The sequence below is a fragment of the Plodia interpunctella genome, chromosome 18 (genome assembly GCF_027563975.2).
Source record: "Plodia interpunctella isolate USDA-ARS_2022_Savannah chromosome 18, ilPloInte3.2, whole genome shotgun sequence".
NCBI lineage: Eukaryota > Metazoa > Arthropoda > Insecta > Lepidoptera > Pyralidae > Plodia > Plodia interpunctella.
This window is the reverse complement of record NC_071311.1, coordinates 2,872,580-2,893,136: the sequence shown is the minus strand read 5'-3', so window position 1 is coordinate 2,893,136 and position 20,557 is coordinate 2,872,580. Positions and strand designations below refer to the sequence as shown.

At 36.9% G+C, this 20,557-nt stretch overlaps 1 protein-coding gene across 5 annotated transcripts in view; it reads right to left on the bottom strand.

Annotated features, from left to right (window-relative positions):
* Positions 1 to 20,557, bottom strand: part of LOC128677843 (zinc finger protein 608-like) — an 87,416-nt gene that overhangs the window by 47,632 nt on the left and 19,227 nt on the right. For 3 of the 5 annotated variants that reach the window (XM_053758989.2, XM_053758985.1, XM_053758988.1), the window contains exons 2-3: positions 18,335 to 18,504; positions 6,761 to 7,546 (exon numbers count right to left, since the gene is read on the bottom strand). In XM_053758989.2, the coding sequence (XP_053614964.1) occupies positions 6,761 to 7,486 (726 nt within the window). In that variant the 5' untranslated portion in view covers positions 7,487 to 7,546; positions 18,335 to 18,504. Of the gene's footprint in view, positions 1 to 6,760; positions 7,547 to 18,334; positions 18,505 to 18,581; positions 18,666 to 20,557 lie in introns of those variants that run through there. The other 2 variants (XM_053758986.1, XM_053758987.2) reach the window with 2 other exon arrangements.

Genomic DNA, 20,557 nt, shown 5'->3' with positions numbered 1-20,557 from the left:
TAAATGTAGTTTATTTTAGCTCACGAACGCACGGTGCGGCCAGCGCCACTATACGTACCGGTAGTTAACGTCAACGTACTTTAAAACGTCAACTTTAAAACATGTTACAGAAAGTAACATGTTTTAAAGTTGAATAACAAGCACGTTGCAGAAAGTACTATAGTGAGTATGCAAACTGGATTTATTGCTAACACAAACAGTTTGGTACTTGTTTGGTTACTTTATCTATCGTCACTAAACACCGAGTACATACAAATAAAATTTACATATTTACAAGTTCAAGTAATACTTATTTTGAGTATGTATACATATGCACGCTTATATTTTATGTCGAAGACATGATGATTGACTGGATGCCAAAAACAGGGCACAGCGCACAACAGTAAATTCCATGTATTTATTTTTGACATCTGACATTTGGCATCCAAACATTGTATTGGTGAAAAAAACATGTTTGGCTGCGTTTCAATAGGCCTTTCAAAGAGTCGGCAATATTAACGGAACTAGTGCAATCCCTTTGGACTAAAAATACGCGATGCTGTTTTGAGGTGAAACTAGGACAAACTAACACACTTTCAATTTATATTTTTATTAAAGAATTATCATTTCCTCCAAATCAACTTGGGGCAAAAATACATTTATCGATCTGATTTTGATGAAATTTAAAAGGTATGTAGGATCGATCAATAGAATTTTTAAGTTCGTGGAGCAACAAAGTAGGTTAAGTAGTTTTTGAAATATTCACAATTTTGTAAAAATTTATTAAGTTCGCTAAGTCTTAAGTTTCTGTGTGTGTCTTAAGTATATGTGAATTCTTCCTACTATACATTTTGTACCAAGTTATAGAGTAGCAAGCAGCGACATTTGGAAATAGACATGCGTGCCGGAGTGGGCTCCGAGTCAAAATATTATGGAGTTTAACAGAATTAGCTGGCGTTTGCTTCGTTTACTTACACACGAGTTTCTGCGAAACGGCAAGTTTTCAATAGAGTCGCGAAAAACAATTAATCAACAGTTTTGTACGCCAAGAAAATATTTGTGTTGACATACAATATTTACACGTTAGATAACAAAAATATATGGCTTTTGCTCAGGGCGAAATGTTTTTTTTAAAATAAATCATCATAACAAACCAGCAGTTATTAAACATTCATAACGGCAAAATTTAATTCGTGATGGGGTTAGATTCCCGTGGGGTGAAGTTAAACGCGTGCTTGCTCGTTGATGACCATAAAATTGCTTAGCGCTCAACAAATGTTCAGAAACGGCCGTATTGATAACACTTCATACAATATGCGTTTTGGCAACGCACACATTAAGACTATGTTACAGATGTATTCTAAAACGAACTTCAACACTATGGGCATAGAGTTTAATGACAAATGCACACATAAGGTAACTTCTGTTAACGTTCTGTGTCCCTAGGCGTGTCAAGTTGATAGCCCTAGCTTTGCGGCGTACCTTACCGAGTGAACGAGCCGAGAATCCTCGCTCACTAATACCAGAGTATCAGGGTAACAGAAGCCGTAAGTGGCAGTCGCATCGCATTTGCAGACAAACACACGCACTCACACAGATAGAACATAATCGATATGGAGGCCGCCAGTGTTGCCACCCCGCATCCCATCGAGGGGATGAATTTAAATTATTCACAGCGGGTATAACTGCGTGCCGTCTTTAACAAACAAATTACGTATGCGCACCTAATAACACGATACATGCGGAGGCTTCTGGGCCAGTGAGCTTTCAATTTTAACTTAGTATAGAATGAACCGCGTGGCTCACATTTGTAATTACCTCCCGACCGATGCTACTCTCCTAGTCTGGAATCCACTAATTACCTCAACCATGACGTAATTATGAGCTCGCTTTGGCAGCAGCTGCTGGATAATAACGACTGTGATAAATTATAAATTTTTGGTGTCATTAATTTCATCAAATAAAATTTCATTTCGCAAAAGAGAGCTACGTCATCAATCAAAGGTAATAAAAATGTGTGAATTGGTTTATTCTCAAGGAATGTCAAATATGCCATCAAGTCGGTAATAAACTCCTCTTTAAATTCAGTTATAAAGTAAATAAATTTTTGGCAACATAATAACCAAAACGGCTACACAAACGTTATAACATAAAATAAGAACAGAAAATGAGCAAGGAAATGGCGAGATGTATCAAATCAAAGCGTTGTCGAATGCTTCCTTCGGTTCCAATCGTGTTCTAAACGCCAACACAAAGTAAGAAAGTAGGGAGCGTATAAAACGTCAAAGAGATTGAATATCGATTGTAGAGTCGACAGCAATCTCGGAAAGACCTCGGCGAGAAGCGGAGCTTGAGGGTCTGTCGGGGGTGTGTGGGGTGAGGTGCGGAGAGAGGACACTTCCGAGCGGCCGTGACAATTTATGTTATTGGCACCGAGCTGGTCGGCGCGATACGGGACCCTCACATGTAATTGTTAGTTGGTACCGCAGGATATTGGGGCATTAAACGGAGCGGTGATTGATTAAGCGGCGATAACGATTACGCTGGATATTGCGGTATTCTGGCAAATGGGGAGCTGACTCTAATTAAATTTAATGAAACAACACATCTTCAGATAATGTGGCAAGTACATTATCTCAAGATAAAGTAAAGGATCTTGCTGTAAGCTGATAACTGAGGACAAAACGAATTAACGATAGTGAGATTGACACTAATACTGTAAATTCTTATGTCAATAACGTAAGCCTTGAAGATTTAGAAATATCAGCACCAGATAAAGACAGTATAAACATATCTGATAATGTTCCATTGAGTCATATTCAAACTTCAATCGGATACGTAATCTAAACAAAGAAAATATTCAAGAAGCAGTTTTTTTATTGTTCCAATGAAATACCGAAAACAAACTGAGCTTCAAGCAAAATGAAAGTGAATTAAAAAATCGCCAGTTTTATGTTGAAACAAAATAAAAACAGGCGGCCGTGAACGCGGGCCGCACTCACCCGTAACAGATTAAGCCGAAAGATCAACAAATATATTTTAATCCCACCCGACAGCATTCTCGCATTTCCGACGGCAAAAACTCGCCTCGCGACACATGGGCTCGCCAGCACCGAGGAAAACCAGACTTTTATCTTAAGTCGATCCAACAGAACCCATTAGTAAACAACACAGGCACAAAAGAGGGCAAAATAGCGGCTTATAAAAAATTGTGACAAAAAATCGGCTTTTGATCCCCGGTTCCCCTACCGATACTGTATTTGTAAGGTTTTATTGGTCGACGAACTAGTCGCCCGATACGATTCACTGACATTCCGGATATCGATAATCGTTTTGAGAATATATATTTTCCATTAGTATAAGTAAAAGAAGAAAACAGTGTCCTGAAATAGTACTTCATTAAGATAATACAAATGGTTTTATATGTGACTTTATTGGCTGTTATTATTTCATAATAACAAAAGTCACGAGTCAGAAAAAGGTGACAGAGACGAGCGTCTGTCTGAGCGACTCCCCAATACGAAATAACAGTTTAGAGAAGATTCTGAATGATGCACCGCTTACTGCGACAAATCTGTGGGACGCGAAACTTTCCACTCGAACAAAGCGAGGCCAGGTACACGGCAGCTGCGGATTACTGTCGCTCGACGACACGCCCGACTTGTCTTCCAACTCGTCGACAGACTCAGCCACCACTCAACTGGGAACCCTCTGCGATCCGAACTGGATACTATATAACTAACTTAAATGGTTTTATAACAACTAAGACGGAGGAATTTGAAGAGAGAGAGAACAATGAAACGTGAAGACTTATTCGGCGAAGACAGATCGACTTTGGTGTTAATTGAAGTAGTAATAGACGCATGTCGATGTAAGCAATGAAGCAGAACAGACGCTCAGCAATCACTTTGAGCGGAAATAATATTCAGTTACACAGCTAAATTACAAAACCGTTAAATAAGTAACTGTTAAACATGAACTCTGCGAGGCGAGGGGCGCGAGACGTGATAGCCCGCGCATCGGCGCAATTAACGTTGAATCAATTTGCTCTGTGCGAGTGAATATTTATTATAGTTTCAATTGTTCATGACATAATAAACGAGAACGTAACAAACCGCAGCGGAGTATAATGCGAAGCGGAAATAATAATGGCATTTGTTATAGCGGAGCGCTGTCGGCGCCGCGGGCTTTGCCCGGCTCACATCCTAATTACGCCAATAATAATTACACAGTAGCCGGCTGCTGGCCGCTTGCCGCATGGTGCGGCCACCTCCTTACGGCCACCTCCACCAACCTTATTACATTACTTTTCTTATGTTCTCTTAATTTGTCTCCGTTATCCTTGTCTTCAGTTGACAGGAACATTAGCTAATTTCTTGACGCCTTAATAGCTTTGATCTCCATTATTATCATTATTTAACATTTAAATGATTACACAGCATCGAACTTCATTCTCTTGGTCACAATTATCTTGATTTGCTCTGCTCTATTGCCCTATGGCTATTACCGCTTGTTTCCGGAGGCAATTTTTTAATTGTATCAATCAATTACTTGAAATTCGTTATTAAAAAGTTAATTGACGGTCCGACCGAGAAGGTTCTCGTAACGTTTCGGGTAAAGCAATAAGGTTTTGTAAAATGAATGATGATACGCGCCAGCAGGTAAAGCGATACGTCCGTTTCGAGGATAAATAAAGCCGTTGAAGCGGAAAATTCAATGGAATTTATCACTGATATTAGCAATGGTTTTGCTCGTTTAATCTGAATTGTATTCGGACAATATTTCATCGTTTGTATTATTACATTCATCAGCAAATACGGCAATAACAGTATGTTATAAATCTCCCAGCGCAGTGGTTTAAATTGTGTATAGATTATTACGTAAACAAGATTATTATGGCAACATTGATTTACTTACGAAATCATGGACACCACAAATTGTTTATAATATTGCCCAGCGTGTACGGGTATTTATTTAATGTTAGCGGCAAGCCAAGCCGCCAGTTAGCAGTTAGTTTAGCGGGGAACACTGATCAGCGGCAATCAACATGTAAATTTATTCTGAACGATCAGTATAATCGAGCGCTGCCGAGCTATTAACCTCATTCACCACGACATATACATGTTAAAGATCATACTCCCCTAGTCGTTCAGATAGAAATCTTATTAATTTCTCATATTGATAATTATTTTAGACGTAATTTAGATTGAGTTGTTCATAATTGAGACGGTAATAAGGCTCGGGTCGTTGGATAGAAATAGCTGCATCTTTATCATCACTTTAAATCATCTCCGCTTATTGCCTAATCAATTTATTCTATTGCTTCACTCAGTACATTAAAATTCATAGATTCTGGAAATGCAGTATTTACAAACAGTTATGAGATTATTATTATGAGATATGGCTCAAAGAAATTTGTATTATTTAAATAAATGTAAACTGCAATGCAACAGATATTGCGCTTGAAAGGGTCATCCAACACAATTAAAAATAAAAGAACAAAAGACTGAAGTATAACAGGCATCGATCGTCGAGAAGAATTTAATAATAACGATGACTTTTATATCAAACAAGACTAATAATGTCATAAGATAAAAGGACTTGATGTTTCATCTTTAATTATAAACGCTTGGAAACTTTTCCAGTTAGCAAGAGGACGTTAAATTGATTCTACGAACACTTAAGAAATTTTTAGAGCCCTTGACAGTGATTAATGAAAGGAATTTCGGAGACTCGATGTATTCAGACTCTTTGCTCCCCTCATACTTACTAACGCTAAGAAAAGCAAAGGGAGCCACCCTTCTCATGTTGCGCGATACGAAATAGGTACTATTTCTTTATGTGCCGCTGTAATTTGGCTTCTGTCATAAAATATTGTGGTTGCGATAGCAAATATTGCTTAAACAGCTGTTGCGTCGCGTAATGTAGGTACGAGACGTAAATATAAACCAGCATCATTTGATGTTGTTAATCGTGATAAGTTCATAAAACATGAGCGCAATTTGCATGAGCCTTTGGCAATAAGCTGGAGTCACGTCAGTGAGATTAATGATGCCCATCGAAGAAGATCGTGAAAGATATTCTCGTAATGCAGGTGCTCGATTGAGCTATACAACGACACGTCGAAGTCTAGGTGGTCTTTTAATGGCTAAATAGTATGCAGTGTTAATTAATGAACTAACGGAATGCGATTTGCCATTATGGATGTGAGAGCATCTGCAATTCCAAGTAGAGCGAAGATACACAGCCTTATTTGCCACAGCGGCCACAATCGTATTAATTTGTGGAGTGCAGCGAGCATTGTGAGGTCCGGCTACCAGGCGAGCAGAGGCGGCGAGGGGGTGATTTAATGAACCGATGTGGCGGGCGACAGCGCGGATTACTCCCCACGAGCGTTTGCACTCAATCAAGCTCGCAAACAGCCCTAAGCCTGAACAATTAAATACTCCGAAACAATCGGTACAATGCGATAAGAGCAATCGGACAATTAGTGCGAGATTATTGTTATCTGCGCGATCGGGTCTCTGATAAAGATCTTAAAGTGTTTGACAGTAACAGACAGATGTATACATAAAATACGAAATCTAAAACTGATTTATTTAAAGTACTTAAAAAGAATTTTAATCTTTACATTTTGAAATATAAATAATGTACATGGTGTTAAACGTGCACATACCATTTTATATTTAAAAATGGACGTGTGCGCTTAATTCTTACATGTACATATATAGAATTTCGGCAGGTTGTGTTATAATATAATATGTGTGTCAAATATATGTACCTTTGGTTCCATTTTTTGCTTTTTCGCTGGGGGCTGCGAACTATTGGTATCTTGCCGCGAATCGTCAGGTTCTGGTTTCGCGGGCGGTGGCGGCGCGTGAGGCGGGTGAGGCGCGGGCGCGGGCGGTGGCGCGGGCGCGGGCGCGGGCGCGGTTGGCTTGGCGTCCAACCGCGGCGCGGGCGCCGGCCGAGGTTCAGGCTTGGCCTGCGTGGTCGGCGGCGTAGGAGGTAACGCGGGGGTAAGTTGAGCGGGCGGCGGCGCGGAGGCGGGCGGCCCGGGGGCATTAGGCGGTGGCGGTACTCTCGCCACGCCGTTGACGTCGTGAGGCGGATGAGGATGGTGATGTTTATCGCGAGCCTTATCGCGCCGATGGCCGCCCGAACCGCGTTTGGCGGCAGCGGGCTGCGACGCGGGCGCGGGCGGCGCTGGCTTGGGCTCGCCGTTCATTTCGTTGGACTTGACGATCTCGTGCTTTGCCTCGGAGCTCTTGGTGCCGGGCTTGGTGCGCTTGATCTTCATCTTGAGCGCGGTGCGCTGCGCGTCCGGTTCGGCGCGCGCCGCCATGCCGCCCGCCTCGTCGGTCTTCTCTATGTCGGCATCGAGGTCTATGATGAGGTCGCCGATGCCGATGTCCCACTCGTTGTCATCGTACTCGAAGTTGGCGGGATGCGCGTGGGGCGCCCGAGCTCCGCCGGCCGGCGCGCCCTCCCTCATTGGCGCCGCCATGCGCGCCGGCTGCCCGCGCCCTCCCCCCGCTCACCCTCACACGCACACACCATTGTAGCCCTGCAACAACACAAAGTAACATTAGCGCTGGTCATCATCATCAAACACATGAACATGAGCAAAGGGAAGAAAGGCAAGAATTTCCACAGAATTCCACGTAAGTCCAAATAAGTTCTCTCATCTGACCGTTTTTCTGTTTATTTCTCCAGCCGAAAGACACTAGATTTTGATTTGCAGAAATTGCCTTTGTACAATCTAGTCATTTAAGTTTATGGCATGTGCATGAAAACGTTACGTTTTATAGGCTATTGAAAAACTAGATTCAATATAAAAATAAATATAATAAAACTATATATTCTATCCAATCAGTTACCGACATATTCGAATAACAGTAAGATAAATGCCGACCATAGCGCCGACGGGACTATAAAAATTAATACGAATAAAAGTACTTAAATGAACATGTCCATTTAAAATTATTCCTTTGTAGAAATTTCATATCGTTCGCATTTATAACCAATTCAAAGAGGCTAATAATCGTAAAATAGCTATAAAACAGCGTAGATAAGCCAGACCTCTTACAAAGGGGCATAAGCCTAGGAGGTGCGTGCTTACTGCCAAACGAATGCACATTGAGAGCTATTCTCAGCTTGAGGTTCTTTAAAGGACTCTCGAAATTGCTTTAATATAAATTAAGTCAACAAAATATTCGTAAATGCATTACAGTTTAATTAAGTCAAAATAAATAACACAATATATGTATAAATAAATAATAAAATAGTTAAAGAATTGTACAGTTTTCATCCGATGTCTTCTCAATCGATTTAATATTAGTTACTTTATGTGATTTAATTAGTTATATTCTTGTCGATTTTACCACTATCCAGTCACGCAAAAATTAGGCGATTGTTTTTAATTTAAACAGCAGAAAACTAATTTCTAATCAACTATATTTTTAGCCATTGCAATACCAAATATAGTCAATACTGGTCGATAAATATACCCAGCAAAGAGGACACAGCGTCTTCATTTATTTTCTACTCTATAAACAAGACAGGATATGTAATATGTTTCTTACAGCAAAGTAAATAAGTCTGTGTTGAAACTCAGGAATAGAAAAACGACAGAATACTTGGTGTGGACACTTTATGACCCGAAGTCGACGACGAAGCAGGGTTTACGGGCACCCATTTGATAACTCCTCATAACTTTTTTATGACGTGCGTGCTTATGCGAGCCTGGTACTGCTGGAGTTTACGTCCGTAGTAATTCAATTTATTAAATTTAAAAACCAATAAGAGTTTAACTTTTTAATCATAGAACTAAACTAATCGAAAGCCACTACTGAAAAGTGAATAATCGTGTCTAAAGCCGTAATAGACAAGTGCCGAGTCGTGCCTGAATAGGGTTAGAATGACTAGATTTTATATACTACTGAGCAAGAAAACAGGCATGCGGCTGATGGTAAGTGGTCAGCATATAGACACTTGGAATACTAGGGGTATCACACGTGCGTTGAAAGTCTTCACGCTTTATTTACTCAACCGATCTTCTTGACATAAATTTAATTGGCAGAGCGTTCCGAAAAAATGTGTGAGACATTCAGGAGGGCGAAGCCGCGGGCTTATACTAGTAATATAATAAAATATCGGACGTCACATAAATACTTTTCTGTTTTGTGCATAAAATATGTTATTTTCAAACTTAAAACAATAAAGAAATAATATGCTTTTATAATCTACTCCATGAATAATTTATGAAGCACTGTGTTAAAATCCAATCCTCAACGTATCAAGATATTAATCAAATTATTATATTTTAAATGGTAATTTATTCACGGAACCGGATCGCAGAACATAGTGTAGTGAAATAAAATGATTCAGTGAACTTTAAAATAATTGCACACATTTCCAGGGCAACGACTGGTGTCAATTATCTCTACGAGCATCCAATAATTATGCCGTTAATGGACATTTTGACTAAATTGTGTAATTAATCAACCAACCTTCAGTATTCTTGACATTTCTGTCTTTACCTCAAAAACGACAAATGGCCAATTGGCCACTCAAAAAAAATCAATTTAATTCGTGATTGCGACTAAAGATTGGCAAAAAACAGTTTGACGCGTTGACAGTCGAAAAATAAATTAAAATGATATTATGTCGTAAACATCAATTGTCATAAAGTTTTTTTATTGAAAACGCCCCGTCCCATCTTCGGTCGGGTAAAAGCATAACAAATTATTCACCCAAACCTTCCTCTTAAATCATTAAGAAAACATGCATCAAAATTCGTCGAAATCAAGTTTTAAAGAACTTAGCACACACAGTGACAGACTGACTAGACAGTGGAAAGCGACTTTGTTTTATACTATGTAGTCATGAATTTTGGCCAACATAATTTCGTAAAACCGTAAGAAAAAATCTTACATATCACGAACATTCCGGATCAGAATCACCTCACAACCAAAACAAAATGTCATTTGTTTCCGAGCTATGTAACCATAGACACACGCACAGCGACGTCAAACTTATAACATCCCTTCCCTTCAAGGGTTAAAAATATCAATTTCTCGGTAATCTATTAAATACAAAAATATGTTGCTATATTTCTCAATACTTCTCAGTATTATAAAATTGAAAAGTACTTCTCAGTACTTTTCAATGTTATTGCAAGATCATGTTTTACGTAAACATTTAATAAAACATTGGGCATGCATTACTGATGTAGTTAATCTATTGATAAACAAGTTTATTTATCATGTACATTAATTACACTACGGGTAGTTATTGTGACAGACAGACTGGCATTCAATTTACAAATTAATAATTCAATAAAGTTAACTCACGAGGTGCTAAATGTCACTTATTTGGCTTATTTATTGTAATAGCAAATCAATAAACACAAAGTATAAATAATCTATACATATAATAAAACTGTAAATAGGCATGTCTTTATATAGGAGATATTTTAAAAAAATATGGGCGGTCGTTATGAGAGTAATAGAAACCAAAACAATGTTTTTTTTTTAGAATTTTAGACGAAAACTGCTAGATGAAATTTGATGCGGTCTTTATGTACGCAAAACGTGTTGTGTACAAGTTTTTGAAATGCAAAAGAGTCCTGTGGACCTGAGTGTTATCACTATCACTACATAGTAAACAAAGCCACTTCCTGCTGTCTGTCTGTCTCTACGTATGCTTTAAATATTTAAAATTACGCAACGGATTTTTATGCGAGTTTTTTATATGAAGGTTTAGGTTGTATTATTAATTTTATCCGGGCGAAGCTGGGGGTGCCTCTAGTTTGATATAAATTTTGAACTCAATACCTCGACGCTTTCTTGCGAAAAATGTCTTGACAGGCAGACAACGAAGTGGTCTTATAATTGGTTTCCCTTTTTTACGTTTGAAGCACGGAACACCTTTAAATAAGATTGATTAACTTAAAAAAGACATTTGTTAAGATTCGTGCAAATCGATCAACTACTAGAACTTCCTTTATCCAAATTCTTAATAAAACAAAGTCCTCCACCGCATCCAACGAAGATATCGTTCGCGATAAACTCAAAAACTACTGCACGGATTTTCATGCGGTTTTCACCAATAGATAGACTGATTCCTGAGAAAGGTTTAAGGATGCAATTTTATATTTTTACCTGAGCGAAGCCGGGATGGGCCGCTAGTCTACATATACATATATGTATATAGAAAACTGTAGGTGGACTTTGTCCGTACAGATATTAAGTAAAAAATATTATGGGGGTCTTTATGGGGCTAATAGAAGCGAAAACATCTTTTTTCTTAATTTTTGCCTGTCAGTCTGTATCTTTGATAGCGCCTCACGTAAAAACTACTGGATGGAATTCGATTGATGCAGTTTTTACATTTGTATAGCGGAAGGTCTAACTTAAAATCTGGTATAGGTTTCATCGCGATACGTTGCTTAGATCCCAAGATATCGATAATAATAAATGATGAGCGGTCGCACGAAACAAACGCGGGCGACGCTGCGGGCACAAGCTAGTTTATTATAAGCCCTAATGTGCTTATCATTATGACATCTGTCATCTTTCCACTAACAATATATATAAGTAATAATGTAATGCGCTTACGCAGAGTTACGCATATATCTTGGCTCAATGTCATCGACATCATAATACGGTAATTTATCATAGTAATGTCGCTCGCTCATTTATTTATATATATATGCTGTTATAAATATTCATCGTTATCTTTGTTTGATTAATATTTCAGTTTAAAATAAACTAAAGTGTGTTATATTAGATTAAATGTTTATGGAAATTGTAATTTGATTCATAAGCGAATTGTTTTAATTATAATTTTACGAAAATATAACAAACTGTGCAGTAATGAATATGAGGTCGGAACATAATTTGACGTTGATTTTAACCGGCGCGCCGCTGCTGATGTTTAGACAAAATAAACGATTAAAGTTACCATCAAAGTTGACGGTGCAACCCACCCTTAGTGCACACACCAATATAGCGATGTCGGAGCATTTATTTATAGTGAGTATTTATATATAGAATCACAAAAAGCATTTTAATTTTAATTGGACAAATAGCAATAATTAGCTGTTGTGTTCATTTGAAGCACAAAAAGGCACGTTAGTTTTAAGCAATATAACAAAATAAATAATAATACTTAATACAAATACATTATTGAAGACAAAATTATCACAAGTATGAAAGTTATTTTGGATAAAAAATTATATTCTGGACGAGATAATGTTCAAAAACTAAATTATTGTTTAATGTACTTAACAAAAATGGTATAATCACGGCGTCAATGTACCTTCTCTGACAACAATGAAGATAACAACAATGGCGGCGTAATCTCACAAAAAAATCTTGACAGTTTCATTCCCTCTAAACCTCGATCTAGCAAAAGGACGAGTCGGATCGGATCGGCAAATAAATCGCGGGGTTTTCCATTATACCAACGCCGTATGTTTGTCAATAGGCCGTCTGATTGGGAGCTCCTCGATGCCTCTGCGAGCCTGGTACCGACATCATAGAGGACACAGAAGCCTACGTCGCTAAAATGTGTCCGGGATGTTTGTTTTCTGTAATAATATCTGCTAGATGTGGATTTCGATGAAATATGAGATTGCAATACGAATACGCGGACTGAGGCTATTTTCATATAACAGATGGCTATTTTTCTTTGACGCTCTTTCATTTCTTTCTTCCAACATTTTCTGGGGATACCCACGTGACCACAGATTAAGAAGCCTCTTTAATTTGAGCGATTAGTTTGTTCCTCGACCAAAAATTGATGAAGCTCAGGATTAGGTTTACTACTTGTACGTACATCAACCTACCCAAATTAATTGTAAACTCGCCGCTATTACCGCGCCATCGTTCATGCAGGTAACTCGATGTGCTGTTGACTGTACTATATTTAGTATCGTATTTTATTGTAGTCAACTGTCCAATATCTTATAGAAAAATAATATAGTACAAAAAGTACTTAAGTACCTACCTTACCTACTATAATTTTAACACGTGCTTTTTTGTATTAGCTAAAACAAGAACAGTATAGCCTGTAATTTTGACGATTTACGCAAGAGCTCCAGGTAAAATCTAGTTAGGGAACAAAATGCCATATAGGTATTATCTTTAATTTGTGGTGATTTACCGACCGGGCGCGCTACTTGGCGCGCTGCCCGAGCATCGAACCCAGACCAAAGGTGCACTTTGCAAGAGAAAAATCGCTTCTTTCGCGGAAATATGTTACCGAGATATTAACTGCTGCAAATAGCATTTTATTACTGAAAACACTGATTTGTTGACTGTTCAAAGATTGCTTGTAATGGCAGAGCCACGATCTTTTGAATTTTATTTATAGAGACAGCTTAATATCAAGATTATTCACGTGTAATAATTTAGAGTTTTATTAGTTCATGTCATGTTTCTGCATAATTCAATATTATACAACTTATAGCTTGAGTCTTGATTTTATCAAAGATTATAGGTACAACAATTTTTAACTTGATACAACTGTCGCTTTTATTTTACATTATTAATTATGGAATATATCTGGAAAACAAGACGAGTTTGTTATTACACTTTAAATATATTTTATTTGACTAAGCAACATTCTTTATTACAACCATTTGTACAACTGCTCATTTACACATTGTAACAAATTGTATTTGGTTCTCGAGACACGATTACAACATGCTTACCTACTACAAAGTGTAAAATAAAAAATTACGTAACGCTAAATAAAGGAATAACATTCATGTTTGAAGATGTTCTTATAATATTGGTAAGGCTTTGTTACAAAATGGGGATATTATACAATATTCATGTTATCTACAGATGTAACATGAAAAAAAGAAACAAGACGACTACATATATTTTGATTTTGAATGATTCATAGAGGGCTTCGATAACTAATCAGTCAAACAATACGACAAAGACAACTCATGACAAGAGTCGACATTGGCAACAAAATCCTCACCGTTAATCTGACGTGGCACGAGATATTATCTCCACGGAATTATCTCACGTTCGCGATAATGATGTAACTATCCAACAAAATTGTTGTTGGAGTAAATTGCGGCACTTTATACGAAGCAATAACGTACCGCGCGATATGGCCTGCATTATTGTGTTAAACATTTCATGCTAATGATGTTATTAGACTGTGGATCGTGTCTCATCTGAAAGGCAGCATGACTAGCGGTTTTGTTAAGTCAACATAAAGTTGAACATGACGACTATTTGGCAAAGTACTTTGTTCTCTATTACACCGGTGATCTAAAACGATAACACCCTCTGGGCGTATTTATTATATTTATATGCGATTAGAATTTAGAATTACTATTGAGACATTACAGTCCGGTGAAAGGTCAACATTGTTCGTTTCATTTTACATTACTAATCATGATCTAATTTTTTACATTTTCTAATTAGGAATGATTTTATTTCAGACAATAAAATTTATTATGATCGCAATCGTATCATTCATTTTCCTTAACATGGGCATTTACATCGTTAAAATTTTCAATTCAAACATTCAAAGCTGTGCTCAACACACTTGCCAGGGAAACAATGCAACCCGACACAGTGTATAGAAAACAGCATGTCAAAGTTGTGTGGAACTTATGCCACATTGATAAGGCCGAATTTCCAATGATGACTGTAAAACTGCCCGTTTCATCACAAAAGATCACCATTGAACTTTTTTTATTTGTCACTGTAAGGTAGGTATTTGCGTAACAGATTATCTCATCAACCACTAAACCTCTATATGTACTTAGTATAATCTCTTAACAATCTTATGAATGTAGGAAAAAATGTTTAACACCATAAAACCCGAGAAAATAACTCTGATCACAAATGATTTATGAGTCTGTAATCTACAACATACACATTACTGCGCAAGCGAAATGTTCGAATTTTAAAAACACGCATTTTACCAAGGAAAAAATCTGTGCATAATCTTCCTTCACCTTTAGACATCTCATAATGCCTGAAAGGGATAAAGATTTTGTGAACTTGAACGTGAAGATCATATGGTGCGAGGATTATTCTTTATAAGAAGGTAAAGTAATTGATTTGGATGGATATTCTGGCTTGTCATCTCGTAGATGCTAATACAAGTTGAGCGAGAATGGCCCGGGGCATTCGGAGGGATTAAACCCAGACGGCTTTCAAAATGGAAAGAATATTTTTGTAGGAAGTCTTACACATTTTGGTGAAGTAAGTTTTTGTTTTGTCAAATTATTTTTGGGATATTTTTATGGTTTGATCGCTTATAAAAGAAGCAAATGGCTTTATGAAATAAATGAAATAAAAAAGCTACACAATGTCAACTAGCATTGAAAATACGTGATATACGGGACAGGACAATGAAGATTCAATAAGTTGAAATTTATTGATGCGTGTGTCTGACGACATATTCCGTGACAGCAGAATAGGTCATAAAATTAAAAATAATTTTATTACTTCGCTTACGCTTCCTATCTGATTCCAGTAAATAATAATGTAAGGTTATAGAGTAAGAAAATATAAACTACAGTTATCAATAAGACACGTAAGTTATTTAAACTAATTATTTAGTAAGGAATACTTTATTAATTAGTTTAAAAATGTGCTTCGTCTTAGCGTTTCAACCGTTTTGTGAGGACCGATACTAAAAGATAAAAAGTATTTTAAAACTATCCTATCTAAGAAAACCATACATTTACATATTTTATAGAGGGCCGAGTTTTTTTTTACTTATCAAAAGTGTCTGTAGATGTTGTTTTTTCGAAAAGCAGTTTTGTATTATCAACCTTTGCCATTAAAACGATCGGATGCGACTAAATATAGAAATAGTTGGCAGTTTAAACGACAAATATTTTCAATAAAAATATGAGAAAAATAATATGTACATTTTTATTTTCAAACGATATCAGAAAACATTCAGAAACATTTCAAGCCCTAACATAATATCCTATGTGTAATTGTAAAGCCAATAGTAATTTTAATTAATTTATTACATGATTCACGATTGCTAAAACAACTACGATAAACAGCGAGCCGCCCGCAGTAATCAATTTTCAGTAATGTCTTATTAATATTTTATTAATTTTCATTTAATTAATTAGTCTTATTAGGAAAGTATAACATTAGCATTGTGATATGAATAGTATTTTAGTACTCCTTTATTGTATAATGCTTGAGCACGTCGCCCGGGTTTATTCTGCTCATAATGTAATGGTGTACATAACATATATCTAAGCAACGTATCGTGCTGAAACCTATAACAGATTTTAAGTAAGGCCATCCGCTATGCAATGTGTATAGATGTAGTAGTGCTATAGAGACTTGATTTAATGTCTTTTTCTCACATTTTGATGAATGGCTTACTACGGGGCTTAGCTACGGATTGTTTTAACAATAGAATATCTTTCGCGATAAGATAAGTAAGACGCCTCACATAATAAAGTCGTAAAAGAAAAGTATTGCGATAACAAAAATCCAAGATTAGGAGATTCTAAGAATGTTTTGGATACGTTTCCTGACATAGGCTTAACCTAAGGCTTACTAGTTTAATACCTTTAGGCCAGGTCGCAATTTTGACTTACTACTTTTTGACTTATCAAACTAATGTCTCAATGGTGATTTATGAGTACATATACTCCTTTGCACATTATTAATAAAAACTATTTCTATCCTTCCTTGTCCTTACATATTATAAAACAAAGACTTCCGCCGCGTCTGACTGTTACTGTTCACGATATACTTAAAAACAACTGCACGGATTTTCATGTGGTTTTCACTAATATATAGTGTTTCCTGTAGACGGTTTAGGTGTTTAATTTATCATGTTTTTACCAGGGCGCGTTAGCGAGCGCTAGTTACGTCATAGATGTATGAAATAGTTCTACATCTATGAATTATGTATAAAATGCAATAATATTGACCATACTATTGAGACACGACTTTAACTTTAGCAGACTCTAACCAGTATCGGTCGACACACGTGTACGAACAATAATGAATGACGCCAATTAAAGTAATACTTGGGTATTGTACAACTTATATTAAGGTATTATTATTGTACAATACCCAATATTATTTTATTAACGTTTTTATTACGTTTATCGATAACATTTAATTTGTTTTATTAAAAACTCAAAAATACACTCAACCCAAAGAATTGGGCACAGAAAGCTGAAAGAATTTGGCATCGTGCCCGGATCACCCTCATTTGAAATTAATTATTTAATCGTAAATAAAAAGTAACGCCAATGTTGTTTTCGTGAACATTTGTTTCAAAACTACATAAAGGTGTGTACACAAATGCCAAGCAAAAATAATACTCGTTAGACTAACGTAGATAATTATTATAAGAGACAATCATTATTGTGTACAGAAGGTCAGGTATAACTTGCACCCAAATATACTATTAAACTATGGAAATAAAATGGAAACCACATACATTGACATAGGTACTAAGGGCGGACAGACATACAGACTGTATTTCGAATTGGCTGAATAGTCGCTCGACCATAGCCTCGTTGCCTGTCGTTTGTTCACACTAAATGTCGGGGCTTCGTTCCCTTGTGATTTTAGGGATAAAATTACCCTATGTGTTATTTCAGATTATATTCTACCAGTCTACCAAATTTCATAATAATCCTTCCAGTAGATTTTGCGTGAAAGAGTAATAAACATACACATATACATCCTCACAAACTTTTGCATTTATATGCTAATATGAATAGTACAGCGCTTAATAAATTCCAATGACATTTTAGAAGAGAATTTATACGTATGTACTACTTGTATTATAGTGTAATGTAGCTATTAGCAAGTACGATATTATCCGAATATTTTTCCAAGCGAGAAGCAATTCGTTTTAGCGTTAAAATCGATTGAATGCTAATTATTACCAGATAGGTATGTGCTATGAGGAAGTTAAATTGAATAAGACAAAGTCATGAATAACCAGGAGATTAACTATGTGCTAAACATTGTAACTACCTGTGTCATTTGTAAATGATTTTTTATTGACTTTACATTTTGATACAGAGTTTATAATAATACTAGCCCTATGCGCTCCGGGGCTTCTAACCCGTGGGAATTTCGGTATAAAAAGTACCTGTGTCCAGGTTATAGGTATTCTAACCGCGTATCAAATTTCATAACAATCTGTACAAACATACATACACACATACATCCTCACAAACTTTCGCATTATATGTAATATTAGTAGTCATGCGTATTGCGTATCACTAATTACCTACATTTTTGTAAAGGAAAATACAATCTATATTAAGTAAATCTTATTTCTATCCTAATGTTAATATAAGAAAAAATCTCACCGTTCCCAGTAAGATCTATCGAGGACTCGCGGGGGCAATCCAAAAAACACACAATCCATCCAGCACTGTATGGGCACTATAGTTACACTAACACAACTCCGTTGGTACCACCATCACTAAGACACATTTGCATTCCGGTGTTCCTGGCTCCGCACTGCGTTGCTCCACACCTACGAAGAGACAAAGGAACCAATCAGCAAACACTTCGCCACAAAAATATTAAAAACTAAGGGCTACACACACATACTTTTTATTTTACTCTATAGCGTGGCAAAATACGCGCGCTGTAAAGCCACGCTACACGAATACTGACAGCGAGTCGAGTCGCCCGCGGCCGCAGCGACTCGGCATTCGAAATTCGAATCGTGATATTCAACTCAGTTGAGATTCACGCTTCACTAAGTGGAAGAATACAAATTACGTATAAAAAGCAGATAATGAAAACGTTATTGAGTAATATTGGATGAGTATACCATGCATGAGTTATTGAATCTATATTTTTTTGTTATATTAGCTTTGTAATTAAATGTGTAGAGTATTTCTTTTTGAAATGTGTTAAAATTGTGTGTAATTAGTAATTACAATATAGAAGATATGTATAATTTTTAAAACATACTAAAATTGTAATATGTTTCATTAAACCTTAACCGTCATTCGTGACAAGGATTGTCACCACATGGCGTACTGTACCCATATTCAATGATAGAAAGAGATGGATAGATAAAACCGATGCAACGTGGCGAGAGGAGACGCGGGCAAAACGTGCTGGGGGAGCTCAGTGGGATCGAAATATTATACAAACATTTATGCATGAAGGGATAACAGAATGTTATTGGTATTATATGGAATTGATTGAAGTTTATCCATAAATTATGAAGTGATGGATCACGCACTGTCACATTTCTTTGACAAATTATTTGGCTGTAATGAGGCCTCGGTCGTGCCGTTATAAAACCAATTTTCCTCCGCGTGTCCGAGAGCGCGTCGAAGGAAACATGTGAGATAATAAAAAGTTATGTTTGAACGTTGGACTCGTAAAGTTTATTTGTGTAATACATTCTTTAAACAAACGGATAATTACAAAGCGTTTTATGGGCGGTTACCGCGGCCGTCGTCGGGAACTAATAAATTATAACAATAGATGGCCTTTAAAACAAGCTGATCTTGAAGCGAGTAATTATTTCACTATATTTAAAACCCCATTTAAAATGCTACTGGAAAGCAGTTAATTCAATTATTCAATTTCATAATAAAAGCTTGGAGATTTCTCCGCGATGAAAATCCCTCTGTAGTCGGCTGCTTTGTGTTACAAATGACAAAGACCTCCCGCGCAGAAGAAATTTAAACTGAGCATCTGGGGTTTAAATTATAAACGAGCATTTATCTTCACACTTCACGTAGTTACTGTTTTGTTCACTAATTAACTAGATAACAAATATTAAAAGCGCAAAACTCAATCCCACCTGCGGCTTCTTTCAGATACTGATGTATTTTCAAATAATGATATAGAAAGAAGAAATATTTTCCAATATAAGCGAAGAACCGATGCGATCCGGATTGTAGAGGCGCAGATATTTCTCATATTCTTTTGTTAGGATTTCTGCGGTTGGCTCTTTGTTGTTTGAGTTATAGGAAGACTTACTGAATAAGAAAAACGAGTATTATTCGGAGAGACTCCGTCTCAACGCGGATATCTCGAGTTTTAACTGCAAAACTTTTCTAGAAATTCATTCTTACGCATTTTATTTTTGTTTTCTAAAACTAACTCACAAACTAAACGTGATGTCAGAAATACGTATAAGACAACTAAAATGAGATATGAAACTGTACAAACGAAACGAGTGTATCAAGCCAGTAGTCCGTTGCCAACATGTTATCTAAAATCAAACAACGTACGTCCGAAAAAGACACGCGCTTGTATGTAACCGTTCAATGGCCAAAACGTCTATTGACATTGTAATCTAAACTATGCGAGGCGAGGAGGGAGCCCTACACACTTCTGAGAACCGACCTTATTATTGTGGCCGGATGAAGCAAAGCCTACACGACCTCGGCTGAACAATGGGGCGAAAGAGACACCGGAACTATAATCGACAAGGGTTTACTTTCAAACACGAATGTCCCATCCTTTACGCTTAATCTCATAATAAACCTGTCTTCACCGTTCACAACTGTCAACTGCCGAGCTCTTTCTACATGATTTGAAACGATTCCAAACGTGGA